The 21,050-nt window shown below is 39.3% G+C and overlaps 1 protein-coding gene and 1 pseudogene across 2 annotated transcripts in view; one reads left to right on the top strand and one right to left on the bottom strand.

The window, feature by feature from the left end:
- The window catches only part of TRPC4AP (transient receptor potential cation channel subfamily C member 4 associated protein), a 69,199-nt gene that overhangs the window by 6,848 nt on the left and 41,301 nt on the right, over nucleotides 1-21,050 (top strand). For both annotated transcript variants that reach the window (XM_025931820.2, XM_086702047.1), the window contains exons 2-5: nucleotides 6,801-6,929; nucleotides 9,717-9,833; nucleotides 16,438-16,495; nucleotides 18,887-18,942. In XM_025931820.2, the coding sequence (XP_025787605.1) occupies nucleotides 6,801-6,929; nucleotides 9,717-9,833; nucleotides 16,438-16,495; nucleotides 18,887-18,942 (360 nt within the window). The remainder of the gene's footprint in view (nucleotides 1-6,800; nucleotides 6,930-9,716; nucleotides 9,834-16,437; nucleotides 16,496-18,886; nucleotides 18,943-21,050) is intronic.
- LOC112868845 (small ribosomal subunit protein uS14 pseudogene) lies at nucleotides 17,270-17,492 on the bottom strand (annotated as a pseudogene).

The raw sequence follows: 21,050 nt of genomic DNA, 5'->3' as shown, positions 1-21,050 counted from the left end.
GTCAGCCCTTTCCCCACCCCTGTCCTCTGGCAACTGCACATCTGTTTACTGCCCTATTCCTGTGCCCTTTTACAGACTGTCATTGCAGTGCAACTGTACCATATGTAGCCTTTGAGTCTGGCTCCTTTCACTAGAATAATCTCATTCTTTTAAAATTTGCTTTTCGTGTGCTTACAATTTAGTCCTGAATTCTAAAACTTTGTTGTTAAAGACGAAATCCTTCTTGGAACTCCATCTTCCTCCAGTTTGGACTAGTTCCTTGCTAGGACAGCTATACATCTGAATTTTTGGTTTTTAACTTCACCAAATTCAAAGCATTTTATTTTTCTCATGATTTAGATCCTCTGTTTCATGAATCCTGTCTTGGGCGAGTGCATTCTCTAGTACTCTCCTGAGAAAGAGTACATGGGAGATAGCTTTTTTTTAAGCTTACATGTTTGAAAATGTCTTTTATTCTTGTATATTAAGTTAAGCTGGGTATAAAATTCTAAGTTGGAAGTTATTTTCCCTTAAGTTTTTAATGGTGTTATTCCATTGTCTTTAAGCATTTGGTGTAACCATTGAGAGGTTCTGTTCTGATTCCCATGTCTTTGTATATGACCTGTTTTCCCACCCCTCACACCCTGAAAGCTTTTAGGATCATCTCTCTCTCTCTCTCTCTCTCTCTCTCTCTCTCTCTCTCTCTCTCTCTCTGGCATTCTGAAATTTAATCATGGCAAAAGTCTTTCTTTTTATTCATTGTGTAGATATTTTGTGTATATATACATTAAATATGTAACAACTAAAAAATAAATATTAACAACTATAAAAAAGTCATGTCTGTCACCTGACATTAATTTCTTCTGCAAAATGATTGCACTAAATGTTCTCTTAGGGTCCTCCTGTTTTAATTATTTTATTTGAAACAATTTTTTTAGAGTACTCCTATTTTTAAAAGCCATCTTCTCTCCTATGATTATATTGGGCTTTGAATGCTTTAAAGAGCTTCATGGAATAGCAGAGAGTTGAGTTGGTTCTGAAGAATGAATAGAATTTGAACAGAGTAGCAGAGATCTTTCTGGCACTAAGAACACCCCTGAGAAAATCCTCCTAATTGGCCATTAGAAGACAGGAAAGAGACAATGAAATGTTTGTATGGGACATAATGGGAGGTAAGTTTAGATATGTTGGGAATGGGGTGGGGATGGTAATATTTATTGAGCATCTACAGATTCCATTGTGGAGAGACTTACTTGTTTATTAAATATCTGACCTACAAAAACCTATAGTAAGTAATACCAAAGTATTACCACAATATCCATGTACCTACTACCAAACTTAAGAAAGTAGGGGCACCTGGGTGGCTCAGTTGGTTGAGTGTCCAACTCTGTTTTGGCTCAGGTCATGATCCCAGGGTCATGGGATCGAGCCCCACATTGGGCTCCATGCTGAGTGTGGATACTGCTTAAGATTCTCTCTCTCTCCCCTCTGCTCCTCTCTCCCACTTGTGCTTGCTCTCCTTCTCTTAAAAAAAAAAAAAAAAAAAAAGTACCAGTATAGTTAATACCTCTTTCATCTCATCCCCTCCCCTCCAGAGGTAATGGGTGTTTTGAATAGATAACATATGCACATACAGTTGCAGAGAAAAGTAAATCTCCCTTGTAAGTAGCCCACTACCACCTCTGCTAGCACCCTTCGGTTCTACTCCCAGAGGCAACTATGGTTATTGATTCTTGTGTATCTATGTAGAGATATATTAAACTTAGAAAAGCAAATATGTCTATATATCTTTTTTTTTTCCTGCACAGGTGGTATCATACTGTACATATTGTGCATTTAACTTTTTTCACTTGAAAATGCGTCTTAGAAATCCTTCCGTAATCAATGCATACAGATTTATTTTAAGCATTTCAAAAACTTCTTGTGTTGAAATATAATGTGCAAATAAAAATGAACAAGAAATGCGTGCACAGCCCAATGAATAGTAATAAAGCTGTCATCTACATAGCAACCAACCAGATCACTTCTGTACCTCTAGTCTACAGCTCTAGTTTTCCTCTTTTCCAAATGAAATTACTAGCCTGACTTCTGTTTTTCTTTTTAATGTTTATTTTTATTTTGAGAGAGAGAGCACGAGGGGGTGAGGGACAGAGAGAGAGGGAGACACAGAATCCTAAGCAGGTTCCAGGCTCTAAGCTGTTAGCACAGAGCCCGACGTGGGGCTCAAACCCACAAACGGTGAAATCATGACCTCAGCTGAAGTTGGACGCTTAACCAACTGAGCCATCCAGGCGCCCCACAGCCTGACTTCTAACATTGTATTTAGGGGTACTAGTTTTTATGCTTTATATAAATAGAATAAAGCAGTATATACTGAGTCTGCTTTCTTTCAATCAATATTTGTTAGACTGATTTGTGATAATGGTGAAGCTGTAGTTCATTAATTTTTATTGCTGCATAGTATTGTAGTAACAAACCACGATTCATTCTACTTCTGTTGAGTATATGAGATCTTTCCAGTTTGGGACTATTATGAGTACTGCTTATATGGATATTCTTGTACATGTCTCCTGATGCATGTGTGTGTAATTTCTTTTGGATATATACTTAGAAGTAGAATCGCTGGGTTATGGGATATGCATAGGTTGAGCATCAGTAGCTATTACCACTTTCCTAAGTGACGGTAGTAGTTTACTTTCTCACCAGCAATGTATGAAAGTTCCTGTTGTTTCATGTTCTCGCTAATCCATTAAAAAAAACCCAAGATTGATTTTTAAAAATATAATTTATTGTCAAATTGGCTAACATACAGTGTGTAAAGAATGCTCTTGGTTTTTGGGGTAGATTCCCGTGGTTCATTGCTTACATACAATACCCAGTGCTCATCCCAACAAGTGCCCTCCTCAATGTCCATCACCCATTTTCCCCTGCCCCCTACCCCCCTATTAACCCTCAGTTTGTTCTCTGTATTTAAGAGTCTCTTATACTTTGCCTCCCTCCTTCTCTGTTTGTAACTGTTTTCCCCCTACCTTTCCCCCATGGTCTTCTGTTAAGTTTCTCAAGATCCACATATGAGTGAAAACATATGATACCTGTCTTTCTCTGATTTATTTCATTCAGCATAATACCTTCCACTTCCATCCACATTGCTGCAAATGGCATGATTTCATTCAAGATTGATTTTTATATTGTTTTTGTACTTATATGGACTTTATATTTTAGTACTTTAGATCCTTTCGGATTGTATATGTGTACAGTTGTTTGCAAATATCATGTCTGCGAATGAAGGTTTTATACTTTCCAGTTTTCTGTCTTTTCTTTTTCTTGCCTGACTGCGCTGCCTGAGTTGAAGGGGCACATTCCTGATCTAAGAGGGAAAGCCTTAAACATTTCATCATTAAATACGACGTTTGCTGAAGGTTTCTTTTTTCAATAAAATTTTTTAAGTTTATTTTGTGAAAGAGAGTGCACGTGAGGGGAAGGGGCAGAGAGAGGGGGAGGGAGAGAGAATCCCAAGCAGGCTCAGTGCTGTCATCTTAGAACCTGACATGGGGGCTTGAACTCATGAACCATGAGATCATGACCTGAGCCAAAGTCAAGCATTGGACACAACCGACTGAGCCACCCAGGTGTCCCTGCTGAAGGTTTTCTGTAGATACTATTGTTTGTTTGCTTCTTTTCTCAGTTTATAATGTTGAATTTTACAAAATGCTTTTTCTGCACCAATTGAGGTGTTCATAGAATTGTTCTTTATGTTATCCGTGTCATGAGTGTTCTGTTTTTTCCTTTGTTGTGCTTTAGATGTCATATCCAAGAAACCATTGCCTAAGCTAAGGTTATGAAACTTATGCCTATGTTTTCCTCTAAATGTTTTACATTTTGGCTCTTACATTTAGATCTTTGATCCATTTTGAGTTAATTTCTGTATATGGTATGTGGAAAGAAGTCCATCTTCATTCTTTTGCTTATGGATACCAGTTGTCCCAGCAACATTTATTGAAAAGACTTAATCTTTTTCCTCATTGAGTTATGTGGACACTGTTGTAAAAAAAATCAGTTGACTGTAAATGTAAGGATTTAATTTGGAATCTCAGTACTATTCCATTGATCTAGGTGTCTATCTTTATGCCAAAATCTTGATTGTACTATAGGCTTGTAATAAACTTGGAAGTCAGAAAGTGTGATTCTTCCAACTTTACTGTCTTGTTTCAAGATTATTTTGGCCATTGTAGGTCCCTTGCATTTCCATATGAATTTTAGTATCAGATTGTCAATTTCTTCAATGAAGCCACCTGGGATTGTGATAGAAACTGCATTGAATCAATATAGGGAGTATTGCTGTTTTAGCAATCATAAGTCTTCCAATCTATGAACATGGATGGCTTTCCATTTATTTAGGCTTCCTTTAATTTCTTTCAGTGATGTTTTGTAGTTTCATTGCACAAATCTTGTATTCCTTTTACTTTATTTCTAAGTTTTATTATTTTTGGTTTTATTGTGAATGGGACTGTTTTCTTAATTTCATTTTTGGATTGTTCATTGTAAGTGTATAGAAATTTAGCTAATTTTTGTATATCGATTTTTATCCTGCAATCTTGTTGAACTCATTTATTACCTTTAATAGTTTTTTATGTGGGTTCCTTAATGTATTCTATGTATAAGATCATAGGATTGCAAATATAATAGTTTTAATTTTTCGTCTGGATGCCTTTATTTCTTTTTCTTGCCTACTTACTGTGGCTCGAGTCACTAGTACAGTGTTAAATAGAAGTGGTGAGGATCAACATCCTTGTCTTTTTCCTGATCTTAGTGGAAAAGCATTCAGGCTTTCACTGTTAATTATGATGATAGCTGTGGGTTTTTGGTAAATACCCTTTATCAGATTGATTATATTGATTAATTTTCATATGTTGAACCAACCTTGCATTCCTGGAATACACCTCACTTGGTCATGGTATATAATCCTTTTTACATGTTGCTGGATTTGGTTTGCTAGTATTTTGCTGGGGATTTTTGTCTATATCTGTCAGAGATCTTGATCTGTAGTTTTCTTGTGACACCTTTGTCTGGTTTTGGTATTAGGGTAGTAGAATGAGTTTGGAAGTCTTCTATCTTCTATTTTATGGAAGAATCTTAAGTATTTTTAGTTTGTCTTTAAATGTTTGGTAGAATTTACCAGTGAAGCATCTGGACTTGGGCTTTTCTTTGTGGGTAGTTTTCTTTCCTTTTTTCTTACTAAATCACTTTTGACTCTTCTTGAGTCAGTTTCAGTTGTTTGTATTTTGCTAGGAATTTGTCCATTTCATCTAGGTTATGTATTTGTTGACATATAATTGTTCCTAGTACTTCTTTATAAATCTTTTTATTTCCATAAGGTTGGTAGTAATGTCCCCTCTTTCATTCCCTAATTTAGTTATTTGAGTCATTGTTAAGTTGGTCATTGTAACTAAAGTTTTAATTTTGTTGTTCTTTTCAAAGAACCAACTTTTGATTTTGGTGATTTTTTAAAAAATTATTTTTCTCTGTATCATTTATTTTTGCAATAGTATTTATTTCCTTGTGCTTGTTTTGGGTTTGGTTTATTCTTTTTTCTAGTTTCTCATAGTGGAAGTTTAAGTTTAGATAATTTATCTGAGATCTCTTTTTTAATATAAATGTTTACACCTATAAATTTGTAAGCAGTGCTTTGCTGAGTCCCATAAAAATATATTTTCTTTTTTTTCCTTTCAAGGAAAGGAAAGAATTCTTTTCCATTGTTTTTGGACTTGCCTTGATTTGAACTAGCTTGAATGATATGAAATTGCTGATATTCAGTCTTTTTTTTTTTTTTTTTTTTAACCCACAGAAATGGTAATACCTTTGGTTCACCCTAACGCAAATCACTCTCACAAACGTTTCATTACCTCTCTGTTACTTCTGTATTATCTTATTTTTACAATCTAAGAAAACAAGCTCAGGAAGGATACTGGGATTTGTCCAAGATCATAGGACTGATATGTGTCAGGATAGACTAAGGCATTATTGAAAGCCTGCATATCCTGTAATAACGGTTATAAGGAGCTTTTGATCTGATCGAGGGATAAGTATATATGAAAATAAATTCACATCCGGCCCCTGATTAACGATATGTCCTTAGAGTGTTAGTGGAACTGTGCCATAATTGGTTAATGAACTTGTCATTAGTCTAGAAGGTTATTGCTCATTCCTTCAAACATTTACTGAGTCTCTGTGCCTGGCATTCTTTGAGAGAGAGAAGGTGGACACGATAAACACAGCCTGGTGCCTACTCTGAAGGAGCTTGTGGTCTACAGGAGGAGGGGACAAATGAATCAGTAATTACGGTACAGAGGATAAATGTTAGATAAGGCCCCAGAGGCCGGGCACTTACTCGCTTACAAAGGAGAGAGAGAGAGGAAGCCCAGCAAAGAAAATTTCTGGGTATTTGGCTTGCTCTTTGGAGAAGGAGAAGGAGCTTCCCAGGTAGAAAAAACCAGGCAAGGACATTTTGGGCAGGGAAAAGCATGTGCAGAGAGACCTAGAGAACATGTACATTTGGAGCCGAGAGTACCCTTTGGGAAAGAGATGAAACTAGAGAGGAGAGTACTTGAGAGAATATAAAGGCTGTTGTGTCGCAAGGGAAGGAGTTGCACTTTTAGCTTGTAGACTGTTGGGGAGCTTTTGAAGGTTTCTAGAAAGAGTGCTTTGAATTAATTTGGCCTGGGTGGGTTTTAGGAGGCAGCTGCTTTCGTTTGCCATGTATCCTAGTAGTTCTTTCCTCAGCAGTAAAATGTTCCTTTTTCTTTTCTTCTTTTGACTCACAGTTCACTGAGACATTTTTGACGGAGAGGGACAAACAGTCCAAATGGAGTGGAATTCCTCAGCTGCTCCTGAAGCTGTACGCAAGCAGCCACCTCCACAGTGACTTCATTGAGTGCCAAAACATCCTCAAGGTAACTCTTAGGGCCCTTGGAAAGGCTGTATTCACCTCCAGGTGACACAGATGTCTGGTTTTGTTGATGTTGTTTTCCTCCTTCAGTCTACTTTTTAAAATAGTCTGTTTTTATTGTGTAAACTGTAGAAAATTTGGGAAGTTCAGAAAAAGTACAAGGAAGAAAATAAAAATCACCTATAATCCCATCATCCAGAGATAATCACCGTTAAGTTCCCTGTATATATCTTTCTGGGCTTTCTTCACGCTTATCTTGTGACAGGGTTTGCTTAATTTGGGAGGCTAACCCTATGCCCTGGGATTGGGATGACATTCTTTTTGAGCAGGATTTTAAAGATCCCATATTGCTAAAAGGTTCAAGAAAGTGGTTTTGTGGTTGTTGGACATTATGACCAACATAAGAAGCTGAAGGAACTGGGCTTGATGGTTGGGAGGCAGATGCTAAGGCACTTGTTCTCAAACTTGAGTGTGTATCAGAATCACCTGCAAGACTTGAAAAAACAGAGTGCTGGGCCCCACGCCTGGAGTTTCTGAGTCAGTAGGTCTGGGGTTACCATTAACCAACCTTTAAGTTGGGGAGTGGGTCCAAATTTGAATTTAGATGACCAGCTCTAGCTGCATTTAAGGCTCATGTAAGTTACAGTTGATCATAATGACACTTGATACAATGTTATTCAGAGGTAAAGTTATTATATCACATAAGTCATTCTAAAATACAGTAGGCACCAAATAAACTTAGTCTTTACCATTCAGAAGGCATGTTTTGTCTGTGCAGCTTTCTATAAGTTGAAAATCATTTCCAAATAAAGTTTAATTAAAGAAAGTGTTTTGTATTTTTGATCTTCTTATAGTCTGAATGGGATAAAAAGAATTATAGTCTTACACTTATTTGAAAACACTTGGGGCGCCTGGGTGGCTCAGTCGGTTGAGCGGCCGACTTCGGCTCAGGTCATGATCTCGCGGTCCGTGAGTTTGAGCCCCTCGTCGGGCTCTGTGCTGACAGCTCAGAGCCTGGAGCCTGTTTCAGATTCTGTGTCTCCCTCTCTCTGACCCTCCCCTGTTCATGCTCTGTCTCTCCCTGTCTCAAAAATAAATAAAAAACATTAAAAAAAAATTAAAAAAAAAAAACACTTCACAAGGAATTTTACATTATTGCACTTGATTCCTGCAAAATCTCTGAGAGATGAGGTAGAAGAGAGAAAATATTTGTGAGTGCCTGCTGTGTGATCATTACTTTATTCATCCAGCAGATACTTATTTGAAACTGGTGTACCAGGCATATTTAATTCTTATGGTAATTACATGAGATGGGTGGTATATTTATTTGTTTTAGTCCAGAATACTTTGATTGCAGGGCACAGTAACCTACTCAGTAGCAAAAAAGATCCTCTATTGTCTCATGTAACTGGAAAGCACAAGTGTGAATTCAAGGGCTAAACAAGGTTAAGTCGTCCATTTCTTATCTTGCCATCTGTGTGTGGCTTCATGTTCCTCCATGTAATCACAGCTCTAGGGTGACATTTGTACAGCTTAAGCCAGCCACTTATGTGAGGAGGGTGAGAGACTATTGGCTAGGCCTGATCACCTGCTCCTGGGGCTGGCACAGCCCCAACAGAACCATGTGAAAAGTAGGGAGGGGCGTTTTCCCCAAGGAAATGGGGCTTTTACTTGAAGAAGAGAAAAAGAGTTAGTGGGCAGGCAAACCCAGATGTCTTTATCATTCCCTCTTCAGTAGAGAGAACAGCCTCAGTGGTAGCACACCCAAAGGCTGTGGCCGTTACATGATGAGTCCAAATTTGTCTTCCTCCTAAGCCGGCTTCCACTGTACCATGTTGCCAGGAGGAATTACATGCTAGTTTTATAGTTGAGAAAAATGAGACCCAGAGAAAGTGGTTCAGTCTTTAGTAAGTAGTTCAGTCGCTAATTATGTGAGCCTGGGCAACTTCTTAATTTTGCTTTTCACCTATAAAATGGGTAAAACTGTACTCAGTTCATTGACTTATTTTAAGGATTAGGTAGGCTAAAGTGCAAAAGCCCAGTGCCCAGTATGTAACAGGTTGTCTGTTAGAGTTCTGCCTTTTCTTGATGTGTGATACCTGGACCAGCAGTATCAGCAGCATTTGGGAGCTTGTTAATAAGGGCACATTCTCAGGCCCCACCCTGGACCTATTGAATCAGAAACTCTGCAGGTGGGATTCAGCAGTATGGGTTTTAACAAGCCCTTCAAGTGATTCTGATGTTCACCACTGTGTGAGAACCGCTGCTCTAGCCCATCGTGTTCCATTTTCCCTCAAGGTCCATGAAGAGAGAGCGTAATGAGTAAGATCCTTGATTCTTGCCACACTTTATCTCCTAGTTCATCCCACATGGTTCTTTTCTCCTCTGTAAGCGCAGACTCTGGAGCCAGATGTCCTAGGTTTAAATCCTGGCTCTTCACCTACCAGTTGTGTGATGTTGACAACTTCGTACTTCAGTTTGCATATCTTTAAAATTGGGATGATATATTACTATTATCTCTTAGGTTTGTGAAGATTAAAAGAGGTCTTCCATGAAGTACTTAGAACCATACCTGGTACATATTAAGCATGAAATAAATTAACGGTTGCTAATGTTAAAACTTTTATCATTATATTAGCTTTTCTGTAAGATTATTATTTTTTTCTGTTATGGTTGGGGGCTATCTTTGGGCTCATGGGAGTTCAAGTTGTGACTCAAGCTGATGTTTTGGTGTCTGGTTCCTGTTGAATACTAAAACTGAAAGTCACTCTGCATGCTTTTTTTAAACTAGGAAATTTCTCCTCTTCTCTCCATGGAGGCTATGGCATTTGTTACTGAAGAGAGGAAACTTACCCAAGAAACCACTTATCCAAATACTTATATTTTTGACTTGTTTGGAGGCGTTGATGTAAGTAGTTGTTTGTGATTACTACTGTTTAATGGCTTGAGTATTTAACTCTTGAAATGGAAGAAAGAAAGGAGTTCAGAATTCATAGCAAACACTTCAGAATTTTAATCTTTAGAAGTTCATGGGCTCTTGGGGTGCCTGGGTGGTTTAGTCAGTTAAGCATCCAACTCTTGGTTTCAGCTCAGGTCGTCATCTCATGATTCGTGAGTTTGAGCCCTGCATCAGGCTCCACGCTGACAATGCAGAGCCTGCTTGGGATTCTCTCTCCCTCTCTGCCCCTCCCTGCTCATTCTCTCTGTCTCTCTCTCTCAAATAACTTGAAAAAGAAAAAAAAGTTCAGGGGCTCTTACCTATGTTGAAACACCATAGCTTTAAGTTAGAATAATTTGAGTTAATTATATATCCACCTTTCTCTTTTTTTTTTTTTTAATTTTTTTTTTTTTACGTTTATTTATTTTTGAGACAGAGAGAGACAGAGCATGAACGGGGGAGGGGCAGAGAGAGAGGGAGACACAGAATCGGAAGCAGGCTCCAGGCTCTGAGCCATCAGCCCAGAGCCCGACGCGGGGCTCGAACTCATGGACCGCGAGATCGTGACCTGAGCTGAAGTCGGATGCTCAACCGACTGAGCCACCCAGGCGCCCCCACCTTTTTCTTTTTTTAAGGCAGAAAGTGAAAGGTGTGTCTCCTACTTCCTCTTGTCCCCTCTTCAGAGGCAACTGTGATTTCTAGTTTCTTGTGCCCCTCCAGAGATGTTCTGTGGTTGTGTGTGTGTGTGTGAGAGAGAGAGAGAGAGAGAGAGAATAACTCCCACTGTCCCCATCTTAGGTTTATTTTCTTCCCACGTAGAGGTTGCATACCCCATATATAGGTACACTGTTCTTTACCTTGCTTTTTTCCACGTAATTCTCTAGCTTGGGGATAGGTTCGTTTCAGTACGTGTAAATCTGCCTGATTATTTTAAATGGCTATATAGTATTTCCTAGTAGAATTATACCATAATTTTATTTACCCAGGCCTCAATTGATGAGCCTTTAGAGTTTTTTCACACCTTTCCTTTTATAACAAGGTTGCAATAAATGCTTTTGTACATGGGGGTATATACCTATGGGATCCAAATATGTGTGTGTTTCATTGTTGATAAACTTGTTAATTATATACCTAAGAGGTTTTATCAGCTTGCATCTGCAGTAACAAAGTATGAGTATCTTTATCTACACCGTCACCAACACAGTGTGTAGATGTGTGTTTTTATGGACTGTGTTATTGAAGTCTTATAGGAAAATGTACCAATAATTATCACAAAATAAGTTCACCCTTGTCACTACCAACCACATCATGAAATGGAACATTATTGGCCCCCCGTACCTCCTTTACCAAATGGTACATTTTTTTTTTAAAGTTATTTATTAGAGGGTGCATGTGCGCAAGCCAGGGGATGCAGAGAGAGAAGGAGAAAGAAATCCAAGCAGGCTCCACACTGTCAGCACAGAGCTTAATATGGGGCTCCATCTCATGAACTGTGAGATAATGACCTGAGCCAAGATCAAGAATTAGATGCTCAACTGACTGAGCCACCCAGGTGCCCCTCAAATGGTACATTTCAAGTAAATTTTATATATTTGCTAAACAGATATGGGGGAAAAATGGTATTTCTTTAGTTTTTTAAAAAGCTTTATTTGGGGCGCCTGGGTGGCTCATTCGGTTGAGCGGCCGACTTCGGCTCAGGTCATGATCTCGCGGTCCGTGAGTTTGAGCCCCGCATCGGGCTCTGTGCTGACAGCTCAGAGCCTGGAGCCTGTTTCAGATTCTGTGTCTCTCCCTCCCTCTGACCCTCCCCCGTTCATGCTCTGTCTCTCTCTGTCTCAAAAATAAACATTAAAAAAAATAAATAAAAAAAAAAAACTTTATTGAGATCGTTCATGCACCAATTCACCTATGTAAAGGGACACTTCAGTGGTTTTTTGTTTTTTTTTTGTTTTTTTTTTACTTCAGTGGTTTTTAGTGTATTCACAGGTCTGTGCAACCATCACCACAGTCAATTTTAGGGCATTTTTATCACCCTAGAAAAACTCCATGATATGTTTTAGCTATCACTCCCCTACACACTTCTGTCATAGGCAACTTTTATTCTACTTTTTATCTCTATAGATAGCCCTATTCTGGACATTTCATCTTAATGGAATCATGTAATATGTGGTTTTCTTTTATGGACTTCTTTAACTCAGCTTAATGTTTTCAAGGTCGTCCATGTTGTGGCCTATGTGAGTACTGCATTCTTTTTATGGCTGAAGAACATTCCATTGTATTCACATACCACATTTTGTATATCTGTCAATCGATGGATTTTGGGGTTTCTACCTTTTAGCTATTAGGAATAATGCTACTCTTAACATTTGTGTCCATTTTCTGTGTGGACATATGTTTTTATTAGGGTATATACCTGGAAGTGGGTTTGCTGAGGTGTGTGGTAACTCTTAAGTTTAATGTCTTGAGGACCCTTTAGACTGTTTTCCAAAGCCGCTGCACCATTTTACATGCCCACCAATGTGTATGAAGGTTCTAATTTTTCCATATCCTTGTCAGCATTTGTTATTATCTGTGCTTTTGATTATAGCCATGCTACTGGGTATAGAGTGGTATCTCACTGTGGTTTTGGTGTGGATTTTCCAGATGGCTAATGACGTTGAGCATCTTTTTATGTGCTTATAGGTCATCTGTACGTCTTCCTTGGAAAATCTCTATTTCCTTTTCTCATTTTTTAATTGGGTTGTCGTCTTATGCCTTCTAAGAGTATTTTATATATTCTCTTCATAGTTTTTAAAATTTGCATTTTTCCATGAGTGGGATTGAAGATCTTTTCATGTATTTATAAGTAATTCCTTTTCTGCCAGTTGTCTCTTAGTGTCTTTGCATCCTTTTCTATTTGGTTATTAGGCCTTTCTTCATTGATTTTCCATTTTAGTTTGGGCTGCTATAACAAACTGTCACAGACTGGGTAACTTATAAACAAAAGAAATCTATTTCTTGTAGTTCTTGGGGCTGGGAAGTCCATGGTCACGGCTTTGGCAAATTTGCTGCCTAGTGAAGGCCCTCTTCCACGTTGTAGACTGCCAGCCTCTCCTTGTCCTCATGTAGTGGGAGGGGCTAGGGATATCTCAGGAGACTTTTTTAGAAGGACATAATCTCATTCCTGAGAGCTCTGCCCTCCTTACCTAATCAGCTTCCATAGGCCCCACCTCCTAATGCTATTCCATTTGGCATTAGGATTTAACATACAAATTTTGGGAGGACACAAACATTTAGACTGTAACACTTTGTAAGTACTCAGTTTTTAAAGGTCCTTTGTTGGGAGACCTGCGTGGCTCAGTCGGTTAAGCATCCAACTTTGGCTGTTAGTGAGCCTTGGAGCCCCTCTGCTGTCAGTGCAGGGTCCACTTCGGATTCTCTGCCCCTCCCCAGCTCGTACACGTGTGCTCTCATGCTCCCTCTCCCTCCCTCTCCCTCCCTCTCCCTCCCTCTCCCTCCCTCTCCCTCCCTCTCCCTCCCTCTCCCTCCCTCTCCCTCCCTCTCCCTCCCTCTCCCTCCCTCTCCCTCCCTCTCCCTCCCTCTCCCTCCCTCTCCCTCCCTCTCCCTCCCTCTCCCTCCCTCTCCCTCCCTCTCCCTCCCTCTCCCTCCCTCTCCCTCCCTCTCCCTCCCTCTCCCTCCCTCTCCCTCCCTCTCCCTCCCTCTCCCTCCCTCTCCCTCCCTCTCCCTCCCTCTCCCTCCCTCTCCCTCCCTCTCCCTCCCTCTCCCTCCCTCCCTCTCTCTCCCTCTCTCTCCCTCTCTCTCCCTCCCTCTCCCTCCCTCCCTCTCCCTCCCTCTCCCTCCCCCTCTCTCCCCCTCTCTCTCCCTCTCTCTCCCTCTCTCTCCCTCTCTCTCCCTCTCTCTCCCTCTCTCTCTCTCTCAAAAATAAATAAATAAATACGTTAAAAAAAAATAAGGGTCCTTTGTTATATGTGTTGGGTTTTTTCCCAAGTTTTAAAATTAAATTTTGACTTTGTTTATGGTACTTTTAAATGGAGAGGGGTTTACTTTTTAGATACAGGAAGAATGTTCACCTTGTAAAAACGGGAGCTGTACATTTATGGTGTATACTCTGCTGGCTCATGTTATACTGCAATTTAAATTTTTTTTTCAACATTTATTTTTGAGAGACAGAGCGAGACAGAGCGTGAGTGGGGGAGGGGCAGAGAGAGGAGGGGGACACAGAATCTGAAGCAGGCTCTAGGCTCTGAGCTGTCACCACAGAGCCTGATGTAGGGCTTGAACTCACGGACTGCAAGATCATGACCTGAGCCGAAGTCGGCCGCCCAACCAACTGAGCCACCCAGGCGTCCCTGTTACACTGCAATTTAAAAAATGTTTCCTTAAAGATGCCATTTTCCACAAAAGTAAAGATTGTTACACATTTGCATCCATAGCATCAGTCATAGTCTTTATTCCCTAAGTGTTGCTCAACATTGCCTCTCCTCAGCAGCTGTAGGGGTCCTGCAACAGATATTTAATGACCAGCTCGAGGGATCCTTTACCTCTGAATTGTTCATCAAGGAATGTATTGTAATAAAAACCACTGTATTTATGGAAGGAAAAAAAAATAATGTGGGTCTCTGGGGTCTCTAGCCTGATGTCTGTTTGAATCAAAGTTTTGTGATTTTGTGAGGTTTCGGTCTGCTTTGGGGAAGATTGGCTTCTCCAGGAATTTCGTCTGTTGATAAATAGGAGATTTTGTTCTGGTCCTTTTGCTCTCGACTTACCTTTAGTTGGGTGCATTTGTTCTTGTTGAACTCCCTTGTCATCTTGCTCCTGTTTCAGACAGAGCTCTTTATTTCTTCCTCTGCCAGTCACTAGCTGCCCCAAAGTCACCCTTTCTTCAGTATGAATTGGAATAATTGGGCACGTTGGTGGTTAGACCACTCCTTTATCAACTTGACACAACCCCTGACGTGGCAGTGAAAAGCGTATCCTAGAATTTGTAAAATCAGATGTGTACAGGGTCAAGTAGGTACCTTACTGGACTGAAGGAGCCCGAGTCATGATCTGTGTAAATTAAATGCCTGCAGGGACTGTGGAGAAGTGGAGAGTGTGTGCCCATTTTATGGGGAAATGACTCTTTCACCCCCATTGACTATTGTTGCCCTGGGGGTGTGTGGGAAATCTAGATTCTTATGTAAAATCTCCCAGCTTTTCAGTAGATGTGGACCAAATGAAATGTCTATAGGCCATAATCCATAGCTTGGCATTAAAGGACTTTTAATTTATTCATTGACATAATCCATCTTCCACTTGAGCATCTTATAACTTTGGATGATTTTGAGAAGTGGGGCATCTCTTTAGAAAACCAGTTGTGGAGCATGCCTAAAACCTTAAAGATCATTAATCATTTTGCCTTGTTTACATTTCTTTCTGTAACTTTCTCATAAAGATGTAAGTCAAAATGAAATAAAGTTTGTATACAAAGATGCTTAGCGTAGTATCACATATAATAGTTAAAAGTACCCTCAGCAGGAGGGCAGTTTTTGTTTTCTCTAAGGTTGGTGGTGATATTATTGATTTTCTCTGTTACTTTCTTTTCTCTACTAAATTAATTTTTACTCTAATTCTTATTATTTCCTTTCTTCTGCATACTTTGGGTTTGTGCCTCTTTCTCCAGTGTCTTAATTTGAAAGATAAGGCTATTGGTTTGAGATAATTCTTTTTTTTAGATATAGGCATTTACAACTATAAATTTCCATCTAAACACAGCTTTAGCTATATCATAAGTTTTACTGTATTCATTTATCTCAAAGTATTTTCTAATTTTTTTGACTCACATTTATGTGTTTTTTAATTTTCCACATTGGTGAATTTCCCAAATTTCTTTCTGGTATTTTTAATTTTATTTCGTTGTGATCAGATAATATGCTTTGTGTAATTTCAGTCCTTTCAATTTATTGAGGCTTGTTTTATGGTCTAATATATGATTTATCCTGGAGAATATTCCATGTATGCTTGAGTAGAATGTATGTGTATTCTGTTGATAGGCAGAATGTTCTATAGATACCTGTTAGAGCTTGTTGGTTTATAATGTTCAAGTCTTCAGGGCTGCCTGGGTGGCCCAGTTGGTTTAGCCTCTAACTCTTAGTTTCGGCTCAGGTATGATCTCGTGGTTCTGTGAGTTTGAGCCCTGCACTGGGCTAGGCACTGATGGTGCAGAGCCTGCCTGGGATTCTCTCTCTCCCTCTCTCTCTGCCTCTCTATCTCTCAAAAACATAAAATAGTTAAATAATTTAAAAATAAAAATAAAATGAGAAAGCTGAGGCCATGGAGAGAATTACTTGCCCAAGTTGACATGGGGACTAGGTGGCTGAGCTGAGCTGTGACTAGAACCCAGGCTTCCTGACTCTTGGTACAGTGCTCATCCCTATGAGCCTCACTGCTTTCTGGGTGTGTGGGGAACAGATGTTTGGGCCATCAGTTATCATGGCAAAGATTGTTTTGTAAGTTATGCTTGGAAATAATTATGAAGATTTTACCCAATTTTCTTTTTTTTTTTTTTTTTAACTCTTTAAATTTTTATCTATAGCTCCTTGTAGAAATTCTTATGAGGCCTACAATCTCTATCCGGGGACAGAAACTGAAAAGTAAGTATACTTGCAAGCCATTGGCCCTCATTTCCCAGCCTGCTGATGTGATGTGGTTTTCAGGGGCTTCTCTTCTTTCACCTCCTAACTCAAGAGTGAGGGTCTGCCTTCTATTATTCAGTGGCAGCATGTGCTCTCCTCCCCCAACTAGGCAGCTCTCTTTATCAGTTTTATACTCAGTAGAAATATAGTCTGGGGCTTTAAACGAAAAAGTGTGAAAACCACTGGGCTAAAAGAATTGCATCTTAGTAGATTCTGATAGTCTCTAGGCCCAACTTTTAGGTTTTCTCTGAAAACTCTTATTTCTCCTGTCTAGTTAATTGAGGGAATAAAGAATAACCTGGTAGGATCATTTGTTTTATATTGTTGTTGTTGTTGTTATAAAGGTGATATGTGCTCTTGCTAAAAAGTTCAGTCATTACCAGAAATGGTAAGGGTTAAAAAGTCAAAGGGTTTTGGTAGCTTATTTCTTAAGCTGGGTGATGGGTCTTATGGGTATTATTCTTTTATTCCTTTTTATAACTTCTGCATGTTACAAGTATTATTTTTAGGTATTCAGTATTTAATAAGGAGAAAAAAGTAAGAGCACTTTTCTTTGGCATTAAAAGCCAACAATCACAAAAATAAATACATACATATGTGCCAGAGATCACTTTTAACATTTGATGAATGCTTTTCTGCAAACCTCATATACACATGTTTTTAATTGAATTACTTTTATTTTATGTACAATGAACATTAAGGTAGGTATCCTAGAATTAAGGTAGGTATCCTAGATATCTGTGGGTAAGGTAGGTATCTTGGATGACCCACTCAAGGAAGTTCACTTAATCCAACTTAATGAACCCTATATCCTTCGCCTACTGACAGAAACACTGTGGCACATACTGAGGCCGTGTTTCCTGATCAGACCGTGGTGGTTTGAGCAGATGCATCAAGAACGAGAACCCTGCTCAGACTTCCTCAGATGGCTCCAGTAGAGCTGCTGCTGACCCATCTTGCTCTCTCTGATGTGACAAGGCGAAAGGAAAAGTATCTTTTTTTAAATTAAAAAAAAAAAAAAATTCCCTCCTTAACTGGAACAAACCAAACTACATAAGGCCTTGTTAGTGCGTGCAGCAGTGGTTAAGAAGACTCATATTCATCTTTGATGTCTCAGCTTTGTACTCTATCTAAATTGGTTCTTTGGGTTCTCTATGCACTGATAATAAGTGGCATCTTGTAATTACTTTTTGGGGTACTCATTCTCTCTTGTACTAGATTTATAAGTTCCACTAGGGCTAGGATTTTTTTTTCCCCCACTGAACACTGTGTATTCTTTATCTGCTCTAGAGTAGGTGCCGAATAAATATTTGATGAATGAGTGAATTCCAGTTCCTTTTGAAAATGAAAGGTCTAGAAATACTGAGATACACTGATCTGGTATTCCAACCTGCTCTGAAGTCATGAGATAAACCAAAAAGCCCCAACAGGTTAAAAGGTAGTGATGAGGTATATGAGACATCTGCACTGTCTCAAGATTGTATCAGATAACTCTTCTGGTCAAGCTAGCTTGTCAGGGCCACGCATTGACATCTCAGAGGGAGACCTAGCATTTTAGAGTTTGTGGCAGCATAGGAATGAATGGAAAGTTTTAAAAAATTTAATGCCAAAGAAAACACTTCGTTGATAGTTCATACTTAGTTTTATTCTTTCCAGGCTTTGGGGTCATGACAATTGTTTCCTTTTTATGGTATTCCCCTGTTCCTACTCACAGAGAAGTAGCTAGTTCTTTGTTGGAGTTAGTAGGTCAGGCAATAAAAGCCATTTCCCCAACAGAAATAACAAAAAACAAAAACACACTTACAGTCTTTAGTAAAAATGATAACCTTTGTTTGCTGCTAGTAGAACTTTCAATGAAGACTTGTAACGCTCAGTCAGGAAGCTCATACTTGGGATTCTGGCAGTTCTGCTTTTGGAAATGTATCTTGAGGAACCGATGCAACACAAGCATAAAAAGGTTACACACATATATTAAATTGCTTATTTTTAGTCTATTTAAATAACAAAAATCCCCCCCCCCCCCAAAACCCTGGATATACTCTAAGCAAACTACAGAGAGAACATGGCTATTAAGTGATGACACCACAGTAGATTGAAAACATGAAGGCTATGGAGCATAGGAAAAAAAGGGCTACTATCAACCAAAAATCCATATACTAATTGGCTTGTAGTTTCTGATGAGTATCATGAAAATCTTTGGTAAGCAAGGACCGGAAAGAGGTGTGCTAAAAGGAAAGTAATCATCTTGGAGGAGATTGTGAGGACCAGTTCTTGTGTTCAAAAAGTTTAATTCTGTTACAATATCTTTTCAATGAGGAAAATAACCAGTTATTTCCCTTTCACTTTCAGTAAGTGATGAAATGTCCAAGGACTGTTTGAGCATCCTGTATAATACCTGTGTCTGTGTAAGTATGCCTGCCCTTGGGGCCCCATTTATCTCCCCACCACATCTGCAGTGCTTGAGAAAGGAAAGTTCGAGTGCGGGGGGTGGACATGAGAGCTATCCTCAGACATGGGGCAATTGGACTGACTTACATGGGCCTGAGAACCAGGACCAACAGGTGGGAATTACGGGGAGGCAGAATTTCGTAGAAAGTGTTAAGAGCCAGGGCTACTGCAGCAGGTGGTGATCTCCTTTAGCCCTGGAGAGACTAAACAATCTCTCCAGAGACAGACTCTGTCCAAGCAGAGACTGAACGATCACTTACCAAGTGGATACATGCACTGGGAGAATGTATTCCTTTTAAGATTCCTTTTAATCCCTTTATTTCTGTTTCTTCATTTTCCTTGTTAGAAAACAAAACAGGAACCAGAAGCCTCACCAATATATTGAGCAGGATACTCTGTTTGGTCGACCCTGAGCAAGAAAGAAAGGTGGATAAAAGAAGCATTTTGGTAGAAAGGAAAAAGCCTAGCACTTAGTGCTAGAACATGATTTGGAGTTCTGGCTCATGGCTCAGTGCTTATTAATTTACCTCCCTGAGCTTTTAGTTTCTTATCAGGAGAGTGCAGTCAGTAATCTTACCAACATTGTAGGCTTGTTATGAGGACTAAGTGGGATGATAGATGTGAAAGCACCTTGTAAAGTAACATACATGTGGTAGTTTTTGTAAAACGCAGTATCCATCTTTTAGGAACTTCTGTGGTAAACTGTAAGCAGCATAATACATGGCAGCAATGAAACCAATGCCCCTGTAGAAGTGAAATCTGTGTGCTATGAAAATACAGCAGAGCATTTAATTACATTTCATTTCTTGCCTCATTCCAAAAGAGGTTTCAGGCATCTTGTATAAAATCTCCCAAGATCATAAATCATAAATTTAGAAGTAGGTAAGGAAAAGGGTGGAACACGGTGAGGGTGTAACATGTATCCAGGAATTGGGCTGACTATAAAATCAGTGGTGTTGTGGATGGGACATAAATTTGGGTTTAAGCTTCTTATCAACCAACACAAATAGAGAAATAAGTTTCAACACTTATGCAGTTCAGCATCTGTAACTGTGCCATGCAACAGAAATATAGCGTGAACCACTTAGATTATTTTAAATTTCCTTATAGCCACATTTTTTTAGAAAGTAAGAAAAGAAGTAGGAAGAAATCGTGAAGTTAATTTTAATAATATATTTTATTTAGCATAGTATATCAAGATTATATCAATATGTCAGGGCGCCTGGGTGTCTCAGTCAGTTGAGCATCTGATTCTCGATTTCAGCTCAGGTCACAATCCTGGGGTCAAGGGATCGAGCCCCATTTCAGGCTCAATGATGAATGTAGAGTTGTTTGAGATTCTCTCTCTCTCTCTCTCTCTCTCTCTCTCTCCCCCTCTCTCCCCCCCTCCCTCCCTCCCTCTCCCCCTCCCTCCCTCTCTCTCTCTCTCTCCCCTTCTTTCTCCCTGTCTCCTCCCATCTCCCTCTGCCCCTTTTCCCTGCTTGCGTGCTCTCCCTAAAAAAAAAAAAAAAAAAAAAAAAAAAAAGACTAAGATTATTCCAACATGTAAACAATTGTAAGTAATTATTAATAAGATATTTACTTTCTTTTTTCGTACTAAGCTTTCAAAACTCAGTGTGTTTTACACTTGGAGCACCATGTTTCAAGTGCTCAGTAGCCACATGTAGCTAGTGGACAGAGAGGCACAGACAGACCTAGAAGATAAAAGGAAACTAATTGTTCAGCTAACATACAACTATTCTTGCAACTGAGGTCAGTAAGAACTTGTCCTTATTTTAAAAGATGATGTATGTATGATGACCCCCTCTTGGGCAACTTCCATGTGGTCATTAGTTTTATGAGGCTTTTGTTAATGACACCTAATGTTAATCAGTGATACTCCAGCAAAACACAGTTCAGTTTAAAAAAAAAAAAAAAAAGGAAACAAAAATGTGAAGAACATAGTATGATATGGCCCAACTCTGCTGATCTGGCTTAATTCCAGGGATTAGGCAGAAATGAAGAAATGTCTGGAGGTGCCTGTTTTGGGGTGGGGACGGTGCAGATTTTGGCTAATCTGGAGTAA

Source organism: Puma concolor, chromosome A3 (genome assembly GCF_028749965.1).
Source record: "Puma concolor isolate L17-30 chromosome A3, mPumCon1.1.hap2, whole genome shotgun sequence".
Classification (NCBI taxonomy): Eukaryota; Metazoa; Chordata; class Mammalia; order Carnivora; family Felidae; genus Puma; species Puma concolor.
Note: the sequence above shows the minus strand (reverse complement) of the source record. Positions and strands in the feature narration are given on the sequence as shown.